Consider the following 17,386-nt stretch of genomic DNA (forward strand, 5'->3'; position numbering starts at 1 on the left):
GCCGGGGGCCCCCTGCAAGCAGGAATCTCAGCTAAATCATCACAGATGGCCATCCAAGCTCTGCTTAAAAACCTCCCAGGAAGGAGAGTCCACAACTTCCCAAGGGAGCCAACTTTGTGGACTTCAGAGCCAAATACAACTGTGACATGTAGTTGCTCGTGGTCAGTTTTTAAAACATGAAAACGAAATCTGTCCCCCTGACACAGACAGCATTCCACACTTGCTACTTGAGAAAGCAGATTGTCTGTGCTGGTCATAGGAGCCACCCAGTTAATTGCCAAGGACACTGGAAGGGGAAGCGAAGGCCCATGAGCCTCTCCGCAGTGCAGAAGGCTGCCTGGCCTGAGGGAGATGCCCCAAGGCGCAGGACAGAAGAAAGGATCAAAGTGATTCATACTAAGCAATGCTATTGAGAAAACAGGAATGAAAACGTCCAGAGGCTCTCTGGGAAGCCTCTGCCCCCTCCCTACTCGACTGGGAAGCAGAAGAGTCTCTCCACAGCACGGCAGAAGGCAGAACACACCTCCTGTCCATGCCCTCGACTGCGCTCTCCAAACAAGGATGTGATGCCGTCCCTGGAGCCCGGAGCCCTCTGGCCAGCAGGTGCCACGGAGGCCAACAGCCCCAGTAGCCCCCCCCCCCGCGCAGCCGTCAGGGGCTCACCTCGCAGACAGTGCAGTGCCACCTGGTCTCCACGTGGTGCTTGCACTCGTTGCAGGTGTAGACGAAGCGGTCCTGGCCCTGGGTGTGCAGCTCCACCAGCATGCAGAGCGTGGACCACTTGGAGCGGCGCAGCGAAGAGAACTCCCAGTGCTTGTCTCTGGCCAAGGTGAGGAAGGCGTCCCGGCCGTCCATCAGGTCGCAGCTGAGCATCGGGTCCGGATCCACGATGGGGGGCAAGGTGTTGACGACGGGCCCGGCGTGCAGGTGGATGACAAAAAAGACCTGCAGGTGCGCAGGCCAAGGGAGAGGTGAGCCCCAAGAGACCTCCGAGGCGAGGCCTGGGGAAGGGGCTCCCTGCCCCCCGCAGCCCCCCGCCTGCCTTCCCATGAATGCCCCGAAGCCAGCGCAGAGGGAGGGAGGGAGGGAGGGAGGGAGAGGGGAGGGGGCGCCTGCAGGTACCTCCTTGTGCTTCTCCATGGTGGCATACAGCTTCTGGGAGAGGTCGTTGGAGAGGCTGGGCAGCGTGGGCTTCTTCTTGTTGGCTCTGCCCCCCACAGCCCCCCGCCTGCCTTCCCATGAATGCCCCAAGCCAGCGCAGAGGGAGGGAGGGAGGGAGGGAGGGAGGGGAGGGGGCGCCTGCAGGTACCTCCTTGTGCTTCTCCATGGTGGCATACAGCTTCTGGGAGAGGTCGTTGGAGAGGCTGGGCAGCGTGGGCTTCTTCTTGTTGGCTCTGCTGATGCTGCTCTTGTTCTTGCTGGTCTTCTTGCTGTTCTTCTTCTTGGCGTTCTTGCTGTCCCCCTGACTCCCCTGCAAGGCGGGCGCAGAAAGGGCTCAGCAGCTCCTCCCGCCCAGGCAGGCAGAGGAGCCTTCGCCTGATGGCGTGGGGAGGAGGGGGAACAACACAGCGAAACAGGAGGGGGGTGTGCAATCAAGAGGGACAGAGATCGGAATGAACAGGGGCGGGAGCAGGAGTAACTGCCTGAAGAATGCCATTTCCCATTTAATCAAATTTTAGGAGGAACTCACACCCTGGAAAGCCAGGTAAAAAGACTTTCTTCATCACCCTTTTTGCAGGGTGGCATTCTGATTTGTTCAGGCTTCAGGATGTCCCGCCCCTGCACATCCCATTGGCTCCTCCCAGGGAAGGGCTGCCCCAGTCTAGAACTTGCCCTGGATTCTCTGGAGCTGGGAGAATGACATGCGCCTGTTATCATTCTCACTCACGGAATTTCTGCCCGCCCCAAGAAGCCAAGGCGGCCTGATCTCAAAGCAGACCAGCAGAAACCTCCCAGCCTCCCACAGCGCTCAGGACTCCAGTCACCTCCGTTGTTTCGCAGGCTGCCGTGCTTTCCTCCTTCTTCCTCTCCTCCTCCTCTTGTTCCAGCTCCTTAATGCTCTCTTCCAGCACGTTGGGCCAAAAGTCACCCTCAAAGTAAGGCAGTTCCTTGGCACTTGTCAGCCGGTCCTCTGTCGCTTGCTTGAAGATGTCCTGCAAAAACACCACGAGAGGCTTCGTTACTATGGAGGACAGGATGACACCCCCAGCAGATGCAGCAGAGGCCCAGGATCCTACAGGCTGAGGCTCCTTTAGCACAATCTGGTTCCTGGTACTTGTAGGCTCTTTCCTATGTCTCATTCCGGCTTGTTCGCTATCTTCTGAATGTCTGCTCTGCTAAATGGGCCTTATTCCCCAGCAGGTGGGTTTAGGATTGCAGCCAGAGCCTATCGCACACCAGGCGTTTGTGAAAAAATACATGCCACTGTGCTGAAGGTCATAAAATGAATACTCCTTTTCATTTAAAATAATAATAAATAGATGATGATGATAATAATTATTTATTTATACCCTGCCCATCTGGGTGGGTTTCCCCAGCCACTCTGGGCGGCTCCCAACAAAATTTTAAAACCATGATCAAACATTAAAAAATTCCCTAAACAGGGAATTCCCTAAAATACTAAGATGCCAAATTAGCCGTTTTTTAAATTTCTAATATACCCCCTTCTTAGCCTGCAGGAGCTGACCCTTAATCTCAGAGATAATAATAATAATAATAATAATTTATTATTTATACCCCGCCCATCTGGCTGGGTTTCCCCAGCCACTCTGGGCGGCTTCCAAAAGAATATTAAAATACTATGGTACATCAAACATTAAAAGCTTCCCTAAACAGGGCTGCCTTCAGATGTCTTCTAAAAGTCTGGTAGTTGTTGTTCTCTTTGACATCTGGTGGGAGGGCATTCCACAGGGAGGGCGCCACTACCGAGAAGGCCCTCTGCCTGGTTCCCTGTAACTTGGCTTCTCGCAATGAGGGAACCGCCAGAAGGCCCTCGGTGCTGGACCTCAGTGTCCGGGTAGAACGATGGAGGTGGAGACGCTCCTTCAGGTATACTGGACCGAGGCCGTTTAGGGCTTTAAAGGTCAGCACCAACACTTTGAATTGTGCTCGGAAACGTACTGGGAGCCAATGTAAGTCTTTCAAGACCGGTGTTATATGGTCTCGGCGGCCGCTCCCAGTCACCAGTCTAGCTGCCGCATTCTGGATTAGTTGTAGTTTCCGCGTCACCTTCAAAGGTAGCCCCACGTAGAGCGCATTGCAGTAGTCCAAGCGGGAGATAACCAGAGCATGCACCACTCTGGCGAGGCAGTCCGCGGGCAGATAGGGTCTCAGCCTACGTACCAGATGGAGCTGATACACAGCTGCCCTGGACACGGATTTAACCTGTGCCTCCATGGACAGCTGTGAGTCCAAAATGACTCCCAGGCTGCGCACCTGGTCCTTCAGGGGCACGGTTACCCCATTCAGGACCAGGGAATCCCCCACACCTGCCCGCCTCCTGTCCCCCCAGAAACAGTACTTCTGTCTTGTCAGGATTCAATCTCAATCTGTTTGCCGCCATCCATCCTCCAACCGCCTCCAGACACTGACACAGGACTGTCACCGCCTTCACTGGTTCTGATTTGAAAGAAAGGTAGAGCTGGGTATCATCTGCATACTGATGAACACCCAGCCCAAACCTCCTGATGATCTCTCCCAGCGGCTGCATGTAGATGTTGAAAAGCATGGGGGAGAGGACAGAACCCTGAGGCACCCCACAAGTGAGAGCCCTGGGGTCTGAACACTCATCCCCCACCACCACTTTCTGAACACGGCCCAGGAGGAAGGAGCGGAACCACTGTATGACAGTGCCCCCAGCTCCCAGCCCCTCAAGGCGGTCCAGAAGGATGTTATGGTCAATGGTATCAAACGCCGCTGAGAGATCCAGCAGAACTAGGAAACAGCTCTCACCTTTGTCCCTAGCCCGCCGGAGATCATCAACCAGTGCGACCAAGGCAGTTTCAGTCCCGTGATGAGGCCTGAATCCCGATTGGAAGGGATCCAAATGGTCCGCTTCTTCCAGGCGGGCCTGGAGTTGTTCAGCAACCACTCGCTCAATCACCTTGCCCAAGAATGGAAGATTTGAGACTGGGCGATAGTTGGCCATCGTGGCCGCATCTAAAGATGGTTTTTTAAGAAGCGGTTTAATAACCGCCTCTTTCAGCGGGTCTGGGAAGGCTCCCTCACGGAGGGAAGCATTCACCACCCCACGAAGCCCATCGCCCAGCCCTTCCCGGCTAGCTTTTATAAGCCAGGATGGGCAAGGATCAAGGAGACAGGTGGTTGGTTTCACTCGTCCAAGCAGCCTGTCCACATCCTCGGAGGTAACAGATTGGAATTGATCCCACGCAATTTGACTAGACAGGACTCTAGCACTCTCCCGCCCCGGCCCTGCTCCCACGGTGGCGTCTACCTCTTCCCGAATCTGAGCGACTTTATCTGCAAAAAACTTTGCAAAATCATTGCAGGAGATCATGTGGCCCGTACTGGGCCCCGATGTAGCAGGTGGTTCCGCTAAATTGCGGACCACCTGAAAAAGTCTCCTGCTGCTGTTTTCTGCAGATGCAATAGAGGCGGCGAAGAAAGCCTTCTTCGCCGTCGCTACCGCCACTTGGTAGGCTCGACACTGAGCTCTAACCTGTGTCCGGTCAGCTTCAGAATGGGTCGTCCGCCACCGGCGCTCTAGCCGTCTCAACGATTGTTTCATTGCCCTCAGATCCGTGGAAAACCACGGGGCTGTCCGGGCTCCATGCAATCGGAGAGGGCGCTTCGGAGCCAAACAGTCAATAGCCCTGGTTAACTCCACATTCCAGCGGGCCACCAGGGAATCAGCTGAAAGGCCATCAACATGGGATAAAGCATCCCCTACCACTCTCTGGAAACCATTTGGATCCATTAAGTGGCGGGGGCGGACCATCCGAATCGGTCCCACCTCCCTGCAGAGGGGAAGGGTCGTGGAGAAGTCCAGTTGCACCAGGAAGTGGTCTGACCATGGCACTTCTTTTGTTTCGCTTTTACTTAGTGTCAGAACACCAACATCCGTGGAGGTAAACACCAGGTCCAAGGCATGTCCGCGGCTATGGGTTGGGCCAAACTTATTCAGGGACAGCCCCATGGAGGCCATGCTTTCCACGAAGTCCCGAGCGGCCCCTTGTAAGGTCGTGTCGGCATGGATATTAAAATCCCCTAGGACAACCAAACTAGGTGTCTCCAGGAGAACATCCGCCACGACCTGAAGCAGCTCGGGCAGGGAATCCTTGGTGCAGCGGGGAGGTCGGTACACCAAAAGGAATCCTGTACTGCCCCTATTGCCCAACTTCCAGAACATGCACTCAGAAAACTGGGTCTTCCCAATAGGACGCCTGGTGCAAACTAATGACTTCCTAAAAATCACTGCAACCCCCCCTCCCCGCCCACAAGGCCTGGGTTGCTGTGCGTAAGAGAAACCTGGTGGACAAGCAGCGGCAAGAACAGGCCCATCTGCTTCATCCAACCAAGTCTCTGTTACACAAGCCAGGTCAAATCCTTCATCCATGATCAAGTCATGGATGGCAGTGGTCTTACGAATCATTGACCTGGCATTGCACAGCAGCACCTTCAGGCTATGTGGGTATCCCTTGCTGATTCTAGTATCCGTCCGGCCTGGCCAGCCCCCCTCCCAGCTGCTCCAGCCCCTAGCCCCCCTCCCCCTCACCTTGTAGTCGTGAATGATCCTCTCCGCAAAGGCCTTGTCCAGCATCTTCTTGTACCATTCCTGCAGGCGCTTGGGCTTGGGGATTTTCTGGTCAGGAGGGTGGCAGTGGAAGATGTAATCATCCCCCTCACTTGGGGGGCAGGCCCAGATGTGGCCCGTCACGTACCTGGATGCCGCACAAAAGCAAAAGCATCCCAGTTAAGGACTCAGGATGGCTTCTGCTGGGAAACTGCTCAGTGCAGGCCAATGGCACAAGGCTGTGCTTTCTCAGTCTTACTGCCCAGGGATGCCTTGGGCCCACCCCTGAAGGTATTTTACCACCCACGAATGGGAACATCCAAGGACCAGAGGGGGGCTTGGAAAGCGCATTTGCCCCGCTTTCCCCCTCCCAGTGTGTCCTGCATCAGAGTTGAAGCAATTGTTGAAGTTGAAGCAGCCCAGCAATGTTTCCAGAACTAGTGCATGGGACCTAGCGGCCAGAGCACCAGACAACACACTTTCTTGCACTGAAAAGCCTTCATAATAATAATATATTTTTATTTATACCCTGCCCTTCCCAGTTCAAAAAACCTGGGCTCAGGGTGGCTAACAACAAATTTAAAACACCTAATTGATGCAACAAAAAGCAGCCTAAAATAGAGTATAAAACGTGCATAACAATCAATTCAGAATCCAAAAATCAATTTAGGGCGAAAATCCATCCAATTAGATGATCACCAGGGCTAGCTGGCTAAATTAGTCCTATTTGGGCCAGCGAGGAGACCAGGGGAGAATTAGCTATGGGATCCCAGAGTGAGTAATCTTCATAAAAAGGGGAGGGGGGAAGGAAGGGGAATAAAAGATCAGGCTAAGTTCAAATTGAAAGCCAGGCAGAATAGCTCTGTCTTACAGGCCCTGCGGAAGGAGGTTAAATTCTGCAGGGCCCTAGTCTCATGGGACAGAGCATTCCACCAGGTCGGAGCCATCACTGAGAAGGCCCTGGCCCTGGTGGAGGATAGTCTGACTTCCTTAGGGTCCGGGACTTCTAAACTATGGTTATTCATGGACCTTAAGGTCCTCTGCGGGGCAGACCAGGAGAGGCGGTCCCCTAGATACAAGACGACCCCACTTCTCAACGCAGGAGCAAGCAGCACGTAATGAGGCAGAGCCCCCCCTCCCCGATGTGCCAATGCAAAGACGCCGCAACAAAACACTCACCCCAGTTTCTTGACGTATTCCAGATAGCCAATAAGGATTTCATGATAGACTGCAGTTCGCAGGCATCTTGGGCGGAAGAAATGAATGCTATCTAAGTAGGAGATGTAAACACGCCTGTGACAAAAGGGAAGAGAGAGTTTGTGGAGTTGTGCTTGACAGCTATGTGGTTGTCCCCAAATGACAGAGTTGGAAGGAGGGTTGCCTACTGGGCCCCATCGTCATCATAATTTAAATGACCTACAATTTCAGGCTGTGTGTTTTTAACGTGTGGACAGAGCTAAATTGCATGCAGACCTAAGCAACAAAATTTTTGACATCTGGGAACAAGAGAGAAGAGAAGGAGACTTCCGGTGATCTTGGTAGGAATTTATGCACCCAACGAGAAAAAAGCAGTCTTTTTCAAAAAACTGGAAACAGAATTACTTGAATTTGCAGATCAAAAGATGATTTTAATGGGAGATTTAAATGGAGTCCCATCATTAGAAAAAGATAGATCAGCTAGGAAAAAAGAAACAAAAGAAGGCAGATTACCAAAGACTTTTTTTGATTTGGCTCAAACTTTGAATTTGATAGATATATGGAGAACAAGACATCTGTTTGACAAAGAGTTCACTTATTATAGCCATATTCATGATAGTAGTTCAAGAATAGACTCTTTCTGGATATCCAAAGTGTTGGAACCTCGAGTTAAAAAAATTGAGATCAATCCCAGGACATTTTCAGATCATAATTCCTTGACAATGGAAATACAAAAAGAAAGCCAAATTTCATTCAAATGGAGACTGAATGAAGATTTATTAGATGATCAAAAATTTATGGAAAAAGCTAAAAAGGCCTTGAGTGATTATTTTGAAACAAACACTCAAAGACAGACAAAATTGCAGACGATATGGGATGCAAGTAAGGCGGTAAGGAGGGGACTATTTATACAACAAAACTCATTTAAAAAGAAATTGAAAGAAAAAAGGGAAAAAGAGATTTTAGATGAAATTGTGAATAAGGAGAAACAATTGTCAAAGAAAGCAAATAAAGAGCCTGTCAAATAGGCAATTAGAATAATTACAAACACAATATTCTATGATAGTTAATGAGGAAATTAGCTGGAAAATAAAAAGAATGAAACAAAAATATTTTGAGCATGCCAATAAATCAGGAAAACTGCTAGCGTGGCAGTTGAAAAAAAGTGAACAAAGGATCTCCATAAATAAAATTAATATAAATGGAATGATCACAGATAAGCTGAAGGAAATAAGAGCAGCATTTGTAAAATATTTCTCAGATTTATACAGGAAAGGGAAGGATTTTTTTTTAAAAAATAGAGGAATATATTAAAAGCAGTAATCTACCAAACATAAAAGAGGAACAAATGGTGATCTTAAACACTCCAGTAACAGTTCAAGAAGTGTTAGAGGCAATAAAGTGGACAAAAATTGGCAAGTCTCCTGGTCCAGATGGATTAACGGCAAAGTACTATAAAAAATTAACTGAACAACTAGTAAACCCATTGAAAGATGTTATGAACGAGATTTTGAATACAGGTGAAATTCCAGAAACATGGAAAGAGGCTTGTATTACAGTAATTCCAAAACAAGATTCAGATTTACTGCAAATTAAAAATTATAGGCCTATCTCATTGTTAAATAATGATGATAAATTATTTGCAAATATTTTAGCTAATAGAATGAAAAAAATATTAAATGAGTATATACATCAAGATCAGGCAGGATTCCTCCCAGGTAGAAAAATGAAAGAGAATATAAGAAATATTCTGAATGTAATAGAATACCTGGAGGTGAAAAATGAAAAGAAAGCAGCAATGATGTTTATAGATGCCGAAAAAGCTTTTGACAATGTCTCTTGGAATTTTATGACAAAATTACTTGAAGAAATTAATTGCGGACCCAATTTTTTTAAAAGGAATACAAGCAATATATTCAGAACAAAAAGCTAAATTAATTGTAAATCAGGTGATAACGGCTGATTGTAAGATACAAAAAGGAGCTAGACAAGGTTGTCCATTATCACCGCTTTTGTTCATCCTGGTCCTGGAAGTACTTGCTAGAAATATAAGAGCAGACAAAGAGATCAGTGGGATAAAAACTGGGAAAAGTGAGTTCAAATTGAAAGCATATGCTGATGATTTAGTGATTACAGTAGAAGATCCAAAAAACTCTCGCCATAGAGTTATAGATAAGATTCAAAAATTTGGGGAAGTGGCAGGATTTAAATTAAATAGAAATAAAACTAAGTTATAAGTAAAAGATTTGAAGGAAGAAGAGAAAAAAGAGTTGGAGCAAAGCATTGAGATAGAAGTCCATAAAAAAGTAAAATATTTAGGGATATGGTTAATTGCAAAAAATATAAATATTTACAAAGATAATTATGAAAAAGTATGACTTGGGATAAAAAGAAATTTAGAATTTTTGGCATCTGGGAACAAGACAGACGAGAAGGGGTGAAAGAGACAAAAATGGAACCAAGGCAAAATTCAGGAAAATGTGTCTTATTGGCAAGGCAAGTAGAACCACAGCCCTTCCTTTCCTGGAGCCCCACCGGAAGCAATGCCACGTACCTGGTGTTTGGGGGCGGGCAATCCCAACCGTATTCCTGCACATGCATGCCAAAGAAACAGACGTCCACGCCATCTATCTCTTCAAAAGCAAAGAGAGCCTTTGTGCGATAGGGGAAGGACTCGGCCATCTCACGAGAGTCTACAAATCTGAAGGAAAGAGAATGCCGTCACCAGCCGCTTCATTGCAAACATACTCCTCGGGGACTACCAGGATGGGATGATTATCAGTGGCAACAGAGCCCCTGCTACTCTCAAGGAAACCTTCCTATACCATTAGGTTATGAGTGAAAGCTAGACTGGAAACAGGCAGCTATCTTTGGAACAGGCCAGTTAGGCTTTGTACCGAGGGAACTGGGAATGTTTCGCCTGGAAATGAGGAGGTGGCCCACCTACAAGAAACGCCTGACCTCTGTCATTGCTAACAAGGGTTTTGCCACCAAGTACTAAGTCATCTTTTGCAGAGGGATCAAAAACTTATTCCACTCATTATAATGCACATCAATCTCTGACTTTTTTCCTTCTGGGTTTCTGGGGGTTTTCCTGTTGCTATTCTGTCTCTCACAGCTACAACAAACCTACAATTAAAATTATGGACTGGTCATTTCTTTGTCAGAGGGCAAATGGGCAAATATAGCAGGGGATCAAATACTTTCCCCCCCTCACTGTACAACCATATTTGGGGAATTTCCCCCAAGCTGATTCCAGCTCTATGTGCTGCTGCTATGCACTCAACCAGGTCTTCTCCTCACCTGCCTATAAAGCACATTAAAAAAAAAGATTCTATGGAGACAAAATGCTAATAAAAAGGTAAAGGGACCCCTGACCATTAGGTCCAGTCGTGGATGACTCTGGGGTTGTGGTGCTCATCTCACTTTATTGGCCGAGGGAGCCGGTGTACAGCTTCCAGGTCATGTGGCCAGCAGGACTGAGCCGCTTCTGGCAAACCAGAGCAGCACACGGAAACGCCGTTTACCTTCCCGCCAGAGTGGTACCTATTTATCTACTTGCACTTTGACGTGCTTTCGAACTGCTAGGTTGGCAGGAGCAGGAACCGAGCAATGGGAGCTCACCCCGTCGCGGGGATTCGAACCGCTGACCTTCTGCTTGGCAAGCCCTGGGCTCTGTGGTTTAACCCACAGTGCCACCCGTGTCCTTGAAAATGCTAATAGTATAGTATAATTAAGAATTAATATTTCTGTAGTCAGAATAAATGAAATGGTGCAGATGACAACTGTTTCAATAGTTTGGTAACCATGTGCGCCTGCTGAGGAAGGCCAGAACTCACCTGGATTTCATCCCCGGTTTCACTTCCACCGTTTTATCTGAGCTGGCCACCACTCTCACAAACACTTCGCCAGCTTCCGGGTGATTCTGCCGCCGCAAAAATTTATTGACTCTCTCTTCCAAATGGTTTCCTAGGCGGGTGGTCTGCAACCCTACAAGGGAAAGTGCAAGGAAAAGGCTGTGGGAGGAAGTCACCCTTGGGAGGCAGAGAGAGAGCATCTGATTCCCACCACGTTCAGGTCAGACTTAGAAAAAGGTAAGGCTTGGTCCCCTTGCTGGGCTCCCTTTGAAACCAATGGGGAAAGATAGTTTGGGTCGGGCTCAAAGCCAGCTTTGAAAAACGATGTCTGTTTTCAAAGGTGAGCTGAGAAGAACTGAGCAGGAAGCCAAGGGGAAGGCAGGGAAGCGTTTGTGTCTGCAGGCTCCGTGGAACAAGAACATTTATCTGGCTAGCAAAGGCCTGTTGAGTCCTGCCTACTTTCTGAAGTGGCACAATGCATAAATAGTGAATCTTGCCCTCTGGCAGCATCAAGGGCCATTCTTTTCACATTTCCCTTTTCAAGGTCTACCACCTTCTGAACCCTTAACATGTTTATACTCCTCTCCGCAAACTATGCATTCTCCTTTTTTAGCCAACTTTCCCTCTTATTTCAGCAATTTCCCTTAACCTTACCACAGCCTCCAAAATAAGTTACTATCCCACAACAATCTGGTACTAACTTGCTTACTTAGACACCCAAGGTAAATCCTAAAAGATCCCAACTTTGGTGCTATCGGCAAACTGCCACTTCACTGCTCATCCCTGACAAGATCATTTGTGAACATGTGAAATACCACCAGTCCCAGAACAGATTCTCGGGGACTCAACTTCCTATTTCCCTTATTTGTGAGAAAGTCTGTTCCCTTCTGTCTTTCCTGCTTCCTGTTCTTTAACCAGCTCCCTGCCCAGAAGAGGAGTCCTGCCCTCTGATTCTGTGACTGCTGCATCTGCTCAGTGGCCTTTGGAGAGTATCAACATGATTAATTGTACATCACAACAGTCAACTTACGACTTATTTGATATTATCCACATACCAGTGCTGGGCATATTCTGTTTATTTGTAACAGATTACATGCTTTTACTTTAGTTTTAAAACTGCACCCTTGATTTTCCATTTCGACTGAAGCTTCCCTGCAGGATCTAGCCCAACAGCACCCCTTCCCCCGCAAGGTTACTTTCCAAAAATAGAGACCTTAGAAAGGTGCATAAAGACACTGTATTAAAAGCATCTTCATATACAACTAAGGAGGCCACAGACTTACTTTTGGCACTGAATTTGTTTTCTTTGCGTGTTCGACCAGTTTTCTTCAAGCAGTTGTCACACACAAAGCTAAAACCACAACAGAGAGCTAGTAAGTTATGAAAGTTAATATAGACGCAAACACAGTGAGCACAGTGGCAGCCAAAAACCTCTCGGTGTTTCAGCCGCTTCTTCCTGTGCCTGGGCCTATCATCAAGGTGGGGCTCCATCCCACGCCAGCCCACTTTCGGGGGGCTCAATCTCCAGCCCTTCTGGCTTTCAGGGTGGCGTTTTGCCAGGTTGTGCTGCCACCAGATTGGGCTTAGTTTTGGTGCTGCCCGGCAGTCCATGGGCAAGATTGCCATGTTGTCTATTGACCGCTGGGCAACACCAAACCTCAACCCAACCTGGCGGCAGCTTTGGCAGGATCTCCAAAATGGGCACATCCAACACCTGGCAGGGCAGTTCTGCTGGAGGGGAGATGCCACCCCAAGAGGCCACAGCACCTGAGTGCTGAGAAACCAGGTGGGCCAAAGACCCTCTCTCCCCTACCCTCCTTTAGAGGTCACATGGCTGAAACTGCAATTTCAAAAGACTTTGTGCTTGAACTGATCTCGTGTGAATGCCCTGGGGCCTGTGTGGCATCACCAACACGGACTGGAGCCCCCTTCCTTCTGTTTTCCTCTGACCCATTCATCTATCACCCTTCTGGCAACGGACAAAGTGCGTACAAAAGCCTAGGCCTTGAGAAACCTGTTGGCAGCGAGGTGCCCCAGAGAGTGAATGAGAGGGCTGGCACTGGGCACCCCATGGGAAAGCAGAAGATGCCACTCGCTGGGTCTTTCAGGGGCATCAGCAGAGAGGGAGGCCTCTGGCTCAAGACCCCAAGGCGCTTGGGCAAATGATGAGCTCCCAATCAAAACTTTGCATCTTTGCCAGAGTGAAGGCATTGTTGTTTCAAATCATTTGAGCTGAAACAGAACCTAGGAAGTTTGCTAAAGCTTCACCAGCCCAAACCCCGACACCTTTCAAAGCTACTTACCCTGAAGGCCAAATAATGTCATAATGCAACACACAGATCTGGTGCATCTTCCGGCCACATTCCTTGCAGTCCACAAAGCTGAGGGAGGAAAGCAGGCAAGAGAACGAGCCTTGGTTTTCTTAAAGCAAAAATGTGGAAGCACAAAGAGGAGCCAGAGAATACTTCCCTAGTCACAAAACTTTAAATAATAACATAAATAATATTTTAAATATCTGAGTGTTATAAGGAGATTATTAACTCACTTCCCCCCTGAAGTTTGCGAAACCTTTCACTTGGCTTTACAACCAAGAATAAGAAAGGGTGATTTGAGCAATGTGTAATATTTTATATTGCCAGTATTTTTTTTTAAAAAAATATAGTTTTCTTGGAATTTGGATTTTTAAAAGGTTGAGGAACGTCAGTGGACAATAAATATGAAATACGACAACAGTGGGCAATCTTGTTAAATATACCAGATATTCTCTGGGACACTCATGTTTGGCATTAGTAATAAAAAGCATTTTTATAGTGCTGAGTGTGAAGTCCTATCATGTCCAGCTTATGCTTTGCAATTTATACGTAAAACCATGAAGAAAAAGTTCAAAGATGGAAGGCCGGAACGGGCATTTCATGGAAACACCATTAAATCTTTCCATTGTTTGCAACATAAGAGCATCATTTCTTACGGACTCCCTGGGAACTGTTGGAGCAGTCGAATTAGAAACGGGCTCTTGCAGAAACATTGGGAGTGGAGCTGCAATACTTGCACCCATCAGTAGATGGTACCAAGGCAACAGATTTGGCACAAAGAGCGCAGAGCAGCTCTGCTACGTCAGAACAAAGCGCCACCACGAGGCAAACGGAAACAGAAGCAGCTCCCACTTCGGGCCAGATGGCAAGAGAGGCTGTGTGCAGGTGCCGTGGGCTTGCTAACCAGGCAAAAAGCACACATGATGCAGGCGGGGATCTCCACAAACAATGATGAGGTCCTAATCTTTCCCAAATGAACCAGAATCAGGCCTCCGGCAGCTCTGTTTGGGCTGGGTAATGAGCATCCACACCTGAGACATAACTCAGACCATAAGAGGAAATACTGAGTTATGTGTGGCTAGTAATCAGGGAGGATGCAATAGGGAAACAGCAGCACAAAAGGCAAAATTATATTGAATTAGTTCGTTTTGGTTTAAGCAGAAACAGCCGCAAGCGAAGGATCTGCAGCTGAACAGCAACTGCTGCTGGAATCTAAATAGTTCACTCCACGGAGTCACATGTGCTAATGTGTCTTTACGACATAAAGGCTAATGTGGTACAATAAACTGCCTGCCTGCCTCTGCAATTCCTTTGACTCGACAAGGCAAAGCCTGGCTCATGCTACTTCTAGCCAAGGACTTTTATAAAGTATGAAAAAGGGCTCCATGCTGAGATGTCTTGATACTTACGGCTCTGGGTCTAGTGTATCATTTTTCTTCTTCTCAAACTGATCTTTTGATATTGTTCTGCAGAAAGAGACACAGAGTAAGTTAAGTTTTGCACTCTGCTCCGCTTCATCCTAGCCAGGGAGCACCTCTTCCGAAAAAGGCATCTGCAGAAGCATGGACTCCTTCAGGACACTCCCAAGAGCAAGTTTTAACCCTAACAAGGAGGATGTGGGGAGAAGGCAGCTCCCAGGTCTGGGAAGGGTGCAGTTTGCCGCTTTGGGATGGGGCCGCACTCCCCCTGGAGGAAGAGGGTCGTAGCCAGGGTGTCTGAGGAAGGTAAAAGGGGGCTTCAAGGCAAGGAGTGCCTGTTACCAGCTCTGGCTGACATTCCTGGGCAGGGATAGCTTGGCTATGGCAATTGGCGCCTCGTGTCTGGAATACTGCCATGTGCTCCATGTGGGGCATCCCTTGAACCAGGTCCAGAAGCCTCAGCAGCAGCCTGCCAAGAAATCAGGACACCCATTCCGAAGGAGCTGCACAGGCGGCTGGATGGCTCCCAAACCAAGCTCAAGGTGCTTGTTCCAACACACAAAGCCCACCACGGCTCCGGACCTAGATATTTGACGATTCACTTGCTCCCAGTTGGACCTGCTCATATGTTATGACTCTGTGTTTGCAGTCTCTGTTAGGATGCAACCTGGGAGAGGCAGTCTCAGGGCTGGTGTCCCCATTATGGAGCGCTCTCCTCTCTCAGGGATGGCTGATCCTGGAGGGTTTGTAGCATTTATTCGCTCAAGCTTTTGGACTTGGCTAATTTTTTATGGGTAGAGACAGCATGCCTTCCCATTGGATCCACGGGACTTGAGCTATTGACATATTCAATATGTCAATTGCACAAGTTGTGCAATTTATTGCTGTGTATAACTTAGAGTCTATATTTTATAGTGTACCTTGCTCTGGGATTATTTGAAGGAAGAGAGGGCCATAAACCTTTTAAACAAGCAAACCTTCGAACTAAAGAATTGCCAGCCCAGTTATCCACACCAGCTATGACAGGCTAACTATCAGCTAGTAAGAACAGATCCCAAGTCAACTCTATTCTTGAAGCCAATTTGAGAAACCACTTAGGCTATCATGTAGGTTAATGACAATACAGAAAGCTGCCAAGGAACATGGCAGCGAAGGGGCTTACAGGTCAGAGGGTCACCTAAGCAAGCACCACACCTACGGAGAATGAACAACATTCAGAGGAGTTAAGTTTTGGGCATCTTGCCTGGGCATTGAAAATCTGCTCTTAATTCACTTTTCGAAATCTTTTCAACCAGCCTAGATTATTAACCACAAATTGCAGAACACGGGGCTGAAGGCTGAGGCACAAGGGTTTACCCAAGGCCGCTAAGTGTGTGAACTGGGGCCCTTCCGTGGGAACACGGTTGAACGTCTAAGTGCAATGCAACGCCAGCTCTCTATGCTCCTTTGTTCTCCCGGCAAAGGCCGGGAGATGCAGCTTTCTTGGGAGTGAACGAGACTCCAAAGCCAAGCAGAAGTTGCACCTGGGGGGCTGCACCCTGAATGAGAAGCGCATCTCTTCCTGCTGCACCTGAGGCATGACGGAACCTGTCCTCTCATTACTTTTACCCGGCATTTAAAGAAAAGTAAAGAAATTACTTACGTTTGTGGCTGGGCAGGGTCATCACCAAGGGTAACGTTTTCCCCCTGGATTTCAGTGAAACATCTCTCACAGAAGTGATACCTGTCAGCAAGAAGGCCATATTTGGGTGAACTGGTCCATCAAAACACAGAGCAACCCAAGCAAGGGAGCCACCAATCAGAGCAGGGCAGAGATCACCAAGGCGAGAGGAGGGGGAGCGTCGTTGGTTGGTCGATTGATGGGTCAGTGTGGCCAATGAGGAGGAGCAGAGGGGAGGGAAAGGGACAAACAGCACAGACAGAAGTAGTAAGAGACAGACACCAGGACACGGCAGAGCAGAAAGGCACGGCCAAGAGCGCAGGGGAGCATTCGGTCGCATTTCAGCCGCCACAGGCCACCCTGGTGACCAGGAGAGGCTCTGGAGCAGACTTCCAAGGGCATCAGTTTCAGAATTTGGATCCAATTCTCAGGTCAGGTTTTAAGAAGCAAGCAGTCTCACAGTAGCCAGAATCATGAGACTGCCATTATTTTATTAAAGCCACAGAAGCAGGAACAATTTCAACATTGCCAAATGCATTAAAGCATTCAAGATTGAAAACCTTGCATTAAATGTGACCAGCTGCTCAATTAAAATGTAGTAGAACACAAATGACACCCAATTCATACTCCAGACAAACATTTAACAGAAATGCATTTCTATCGCTCAGTGTTTCCAGTCACGTGTGTAAACTTTATAAACTACATCGTTTATATTGTAATTAAATACAATATAGACACACACAAAAATAGATCAAGGCTTTGCAAACTGAAACAGGAACTTGTGAAAAATTTTGTGAACCAAACTGAACTGGTCAGTCTTCCACATCCCTTGCTGCTTTTAAGTAATCCAAGAAGGTTAAAAGCAAAGGTCTCTTTCAGACACAAACCTGCGTTCGAATAAGGCCCAAGTCCGTATTTCTTGTTTTGCTCTGGGTAAACTGGAAGCAAAACTATCCCCTTCTAAGGCAATCTTGACTAAATGTTTGGAAAGGGTATGAACTGAAACACCAAGGAAGGTAAGAAACACAGGCTAGGGCAATCCATGGGGGGTGGGGTGGGGGGGACAGAGACACACCGGGATGCCTTGAGACAAACAGAGGAAACAGGTGGGAGCAGCCAGGGCAGCGTCAGCCGTCTGAACACCACAGCTCTCCACGCTGGTCACCACAATGAACCAACCAAGGGGAGAT

The 17,386-nt window shown here is 48.1% G+C and overlaps 1 protein-coding gene across 2 annotated transcripts in view; it reads right to left on the reverse strand.

Moving 5' to 3' along the window:
- CREBBP (CREB binding lysine acetyltransferase) overlaps window positions 1-17,386 on the reverse strand; it is a 69,185-nt gene that overhangs the window by 4,507 nt on the left and 47,292 nt on the right. For both annotated transcript variants that reach the window (XM_081170254.1, XM_081170253.1), the window contains exons 20-30: window positions 16,179-16,259; window positions 14,528-14,584; window positions 13,110-13,187; window positions 12,090-12,157; window positions 10,789-10,939; window positions 9,504-9,650; window positions 6,932-7,045; window positions 5,735-5,900; window positions 1,986-2,153; window positions 1,310-1,471; window positions 664-945 (exon numbers count right to left, since the gene is read on the reverse strand). In XM_081170254.1, the coding sequence (XP_081026380.1) occupies window positions 664-945; window positions 1,310-1,471; window positions 1,986-2,153; window positions 5,735-5,900; window positions 6,932-7,045; window positions 9,504-9,650; window positions 10,789-10,939; window positions 12,090-12,157; window positions 13,110-13,187; window positions 14,528-14,584; window positions 16,179-16,259 (1,474 nt within the window). The remainder of the gene's footprint in view (window positions 1-663; window positions 946-1,309; window positions 1,472-1,985; window positions 2,154-5,734; window positions 5,901-6,931; window positions 7,046-9,503; window positions 9,651-10,788; window positions 10,940-12,089; window positions 12,158-13,109; window positions 13,188-14,527; window positions 14,585-16,178; window positions 16,260-17,386) is intronic.

The sequence above is a fragment of the Podarcis bocagei genome (assembly GCF_964188305.1).
Source record: "Podarcis bocagei genome assembly, chromosome: 14".
Taxonomy (NCBI): domain Eukaryota; kingdom Metazoa; phylum Chordata; class Lepidosauria; order Squamata; family Lacertidae; genus Podarcis; species Podarcis bocagei.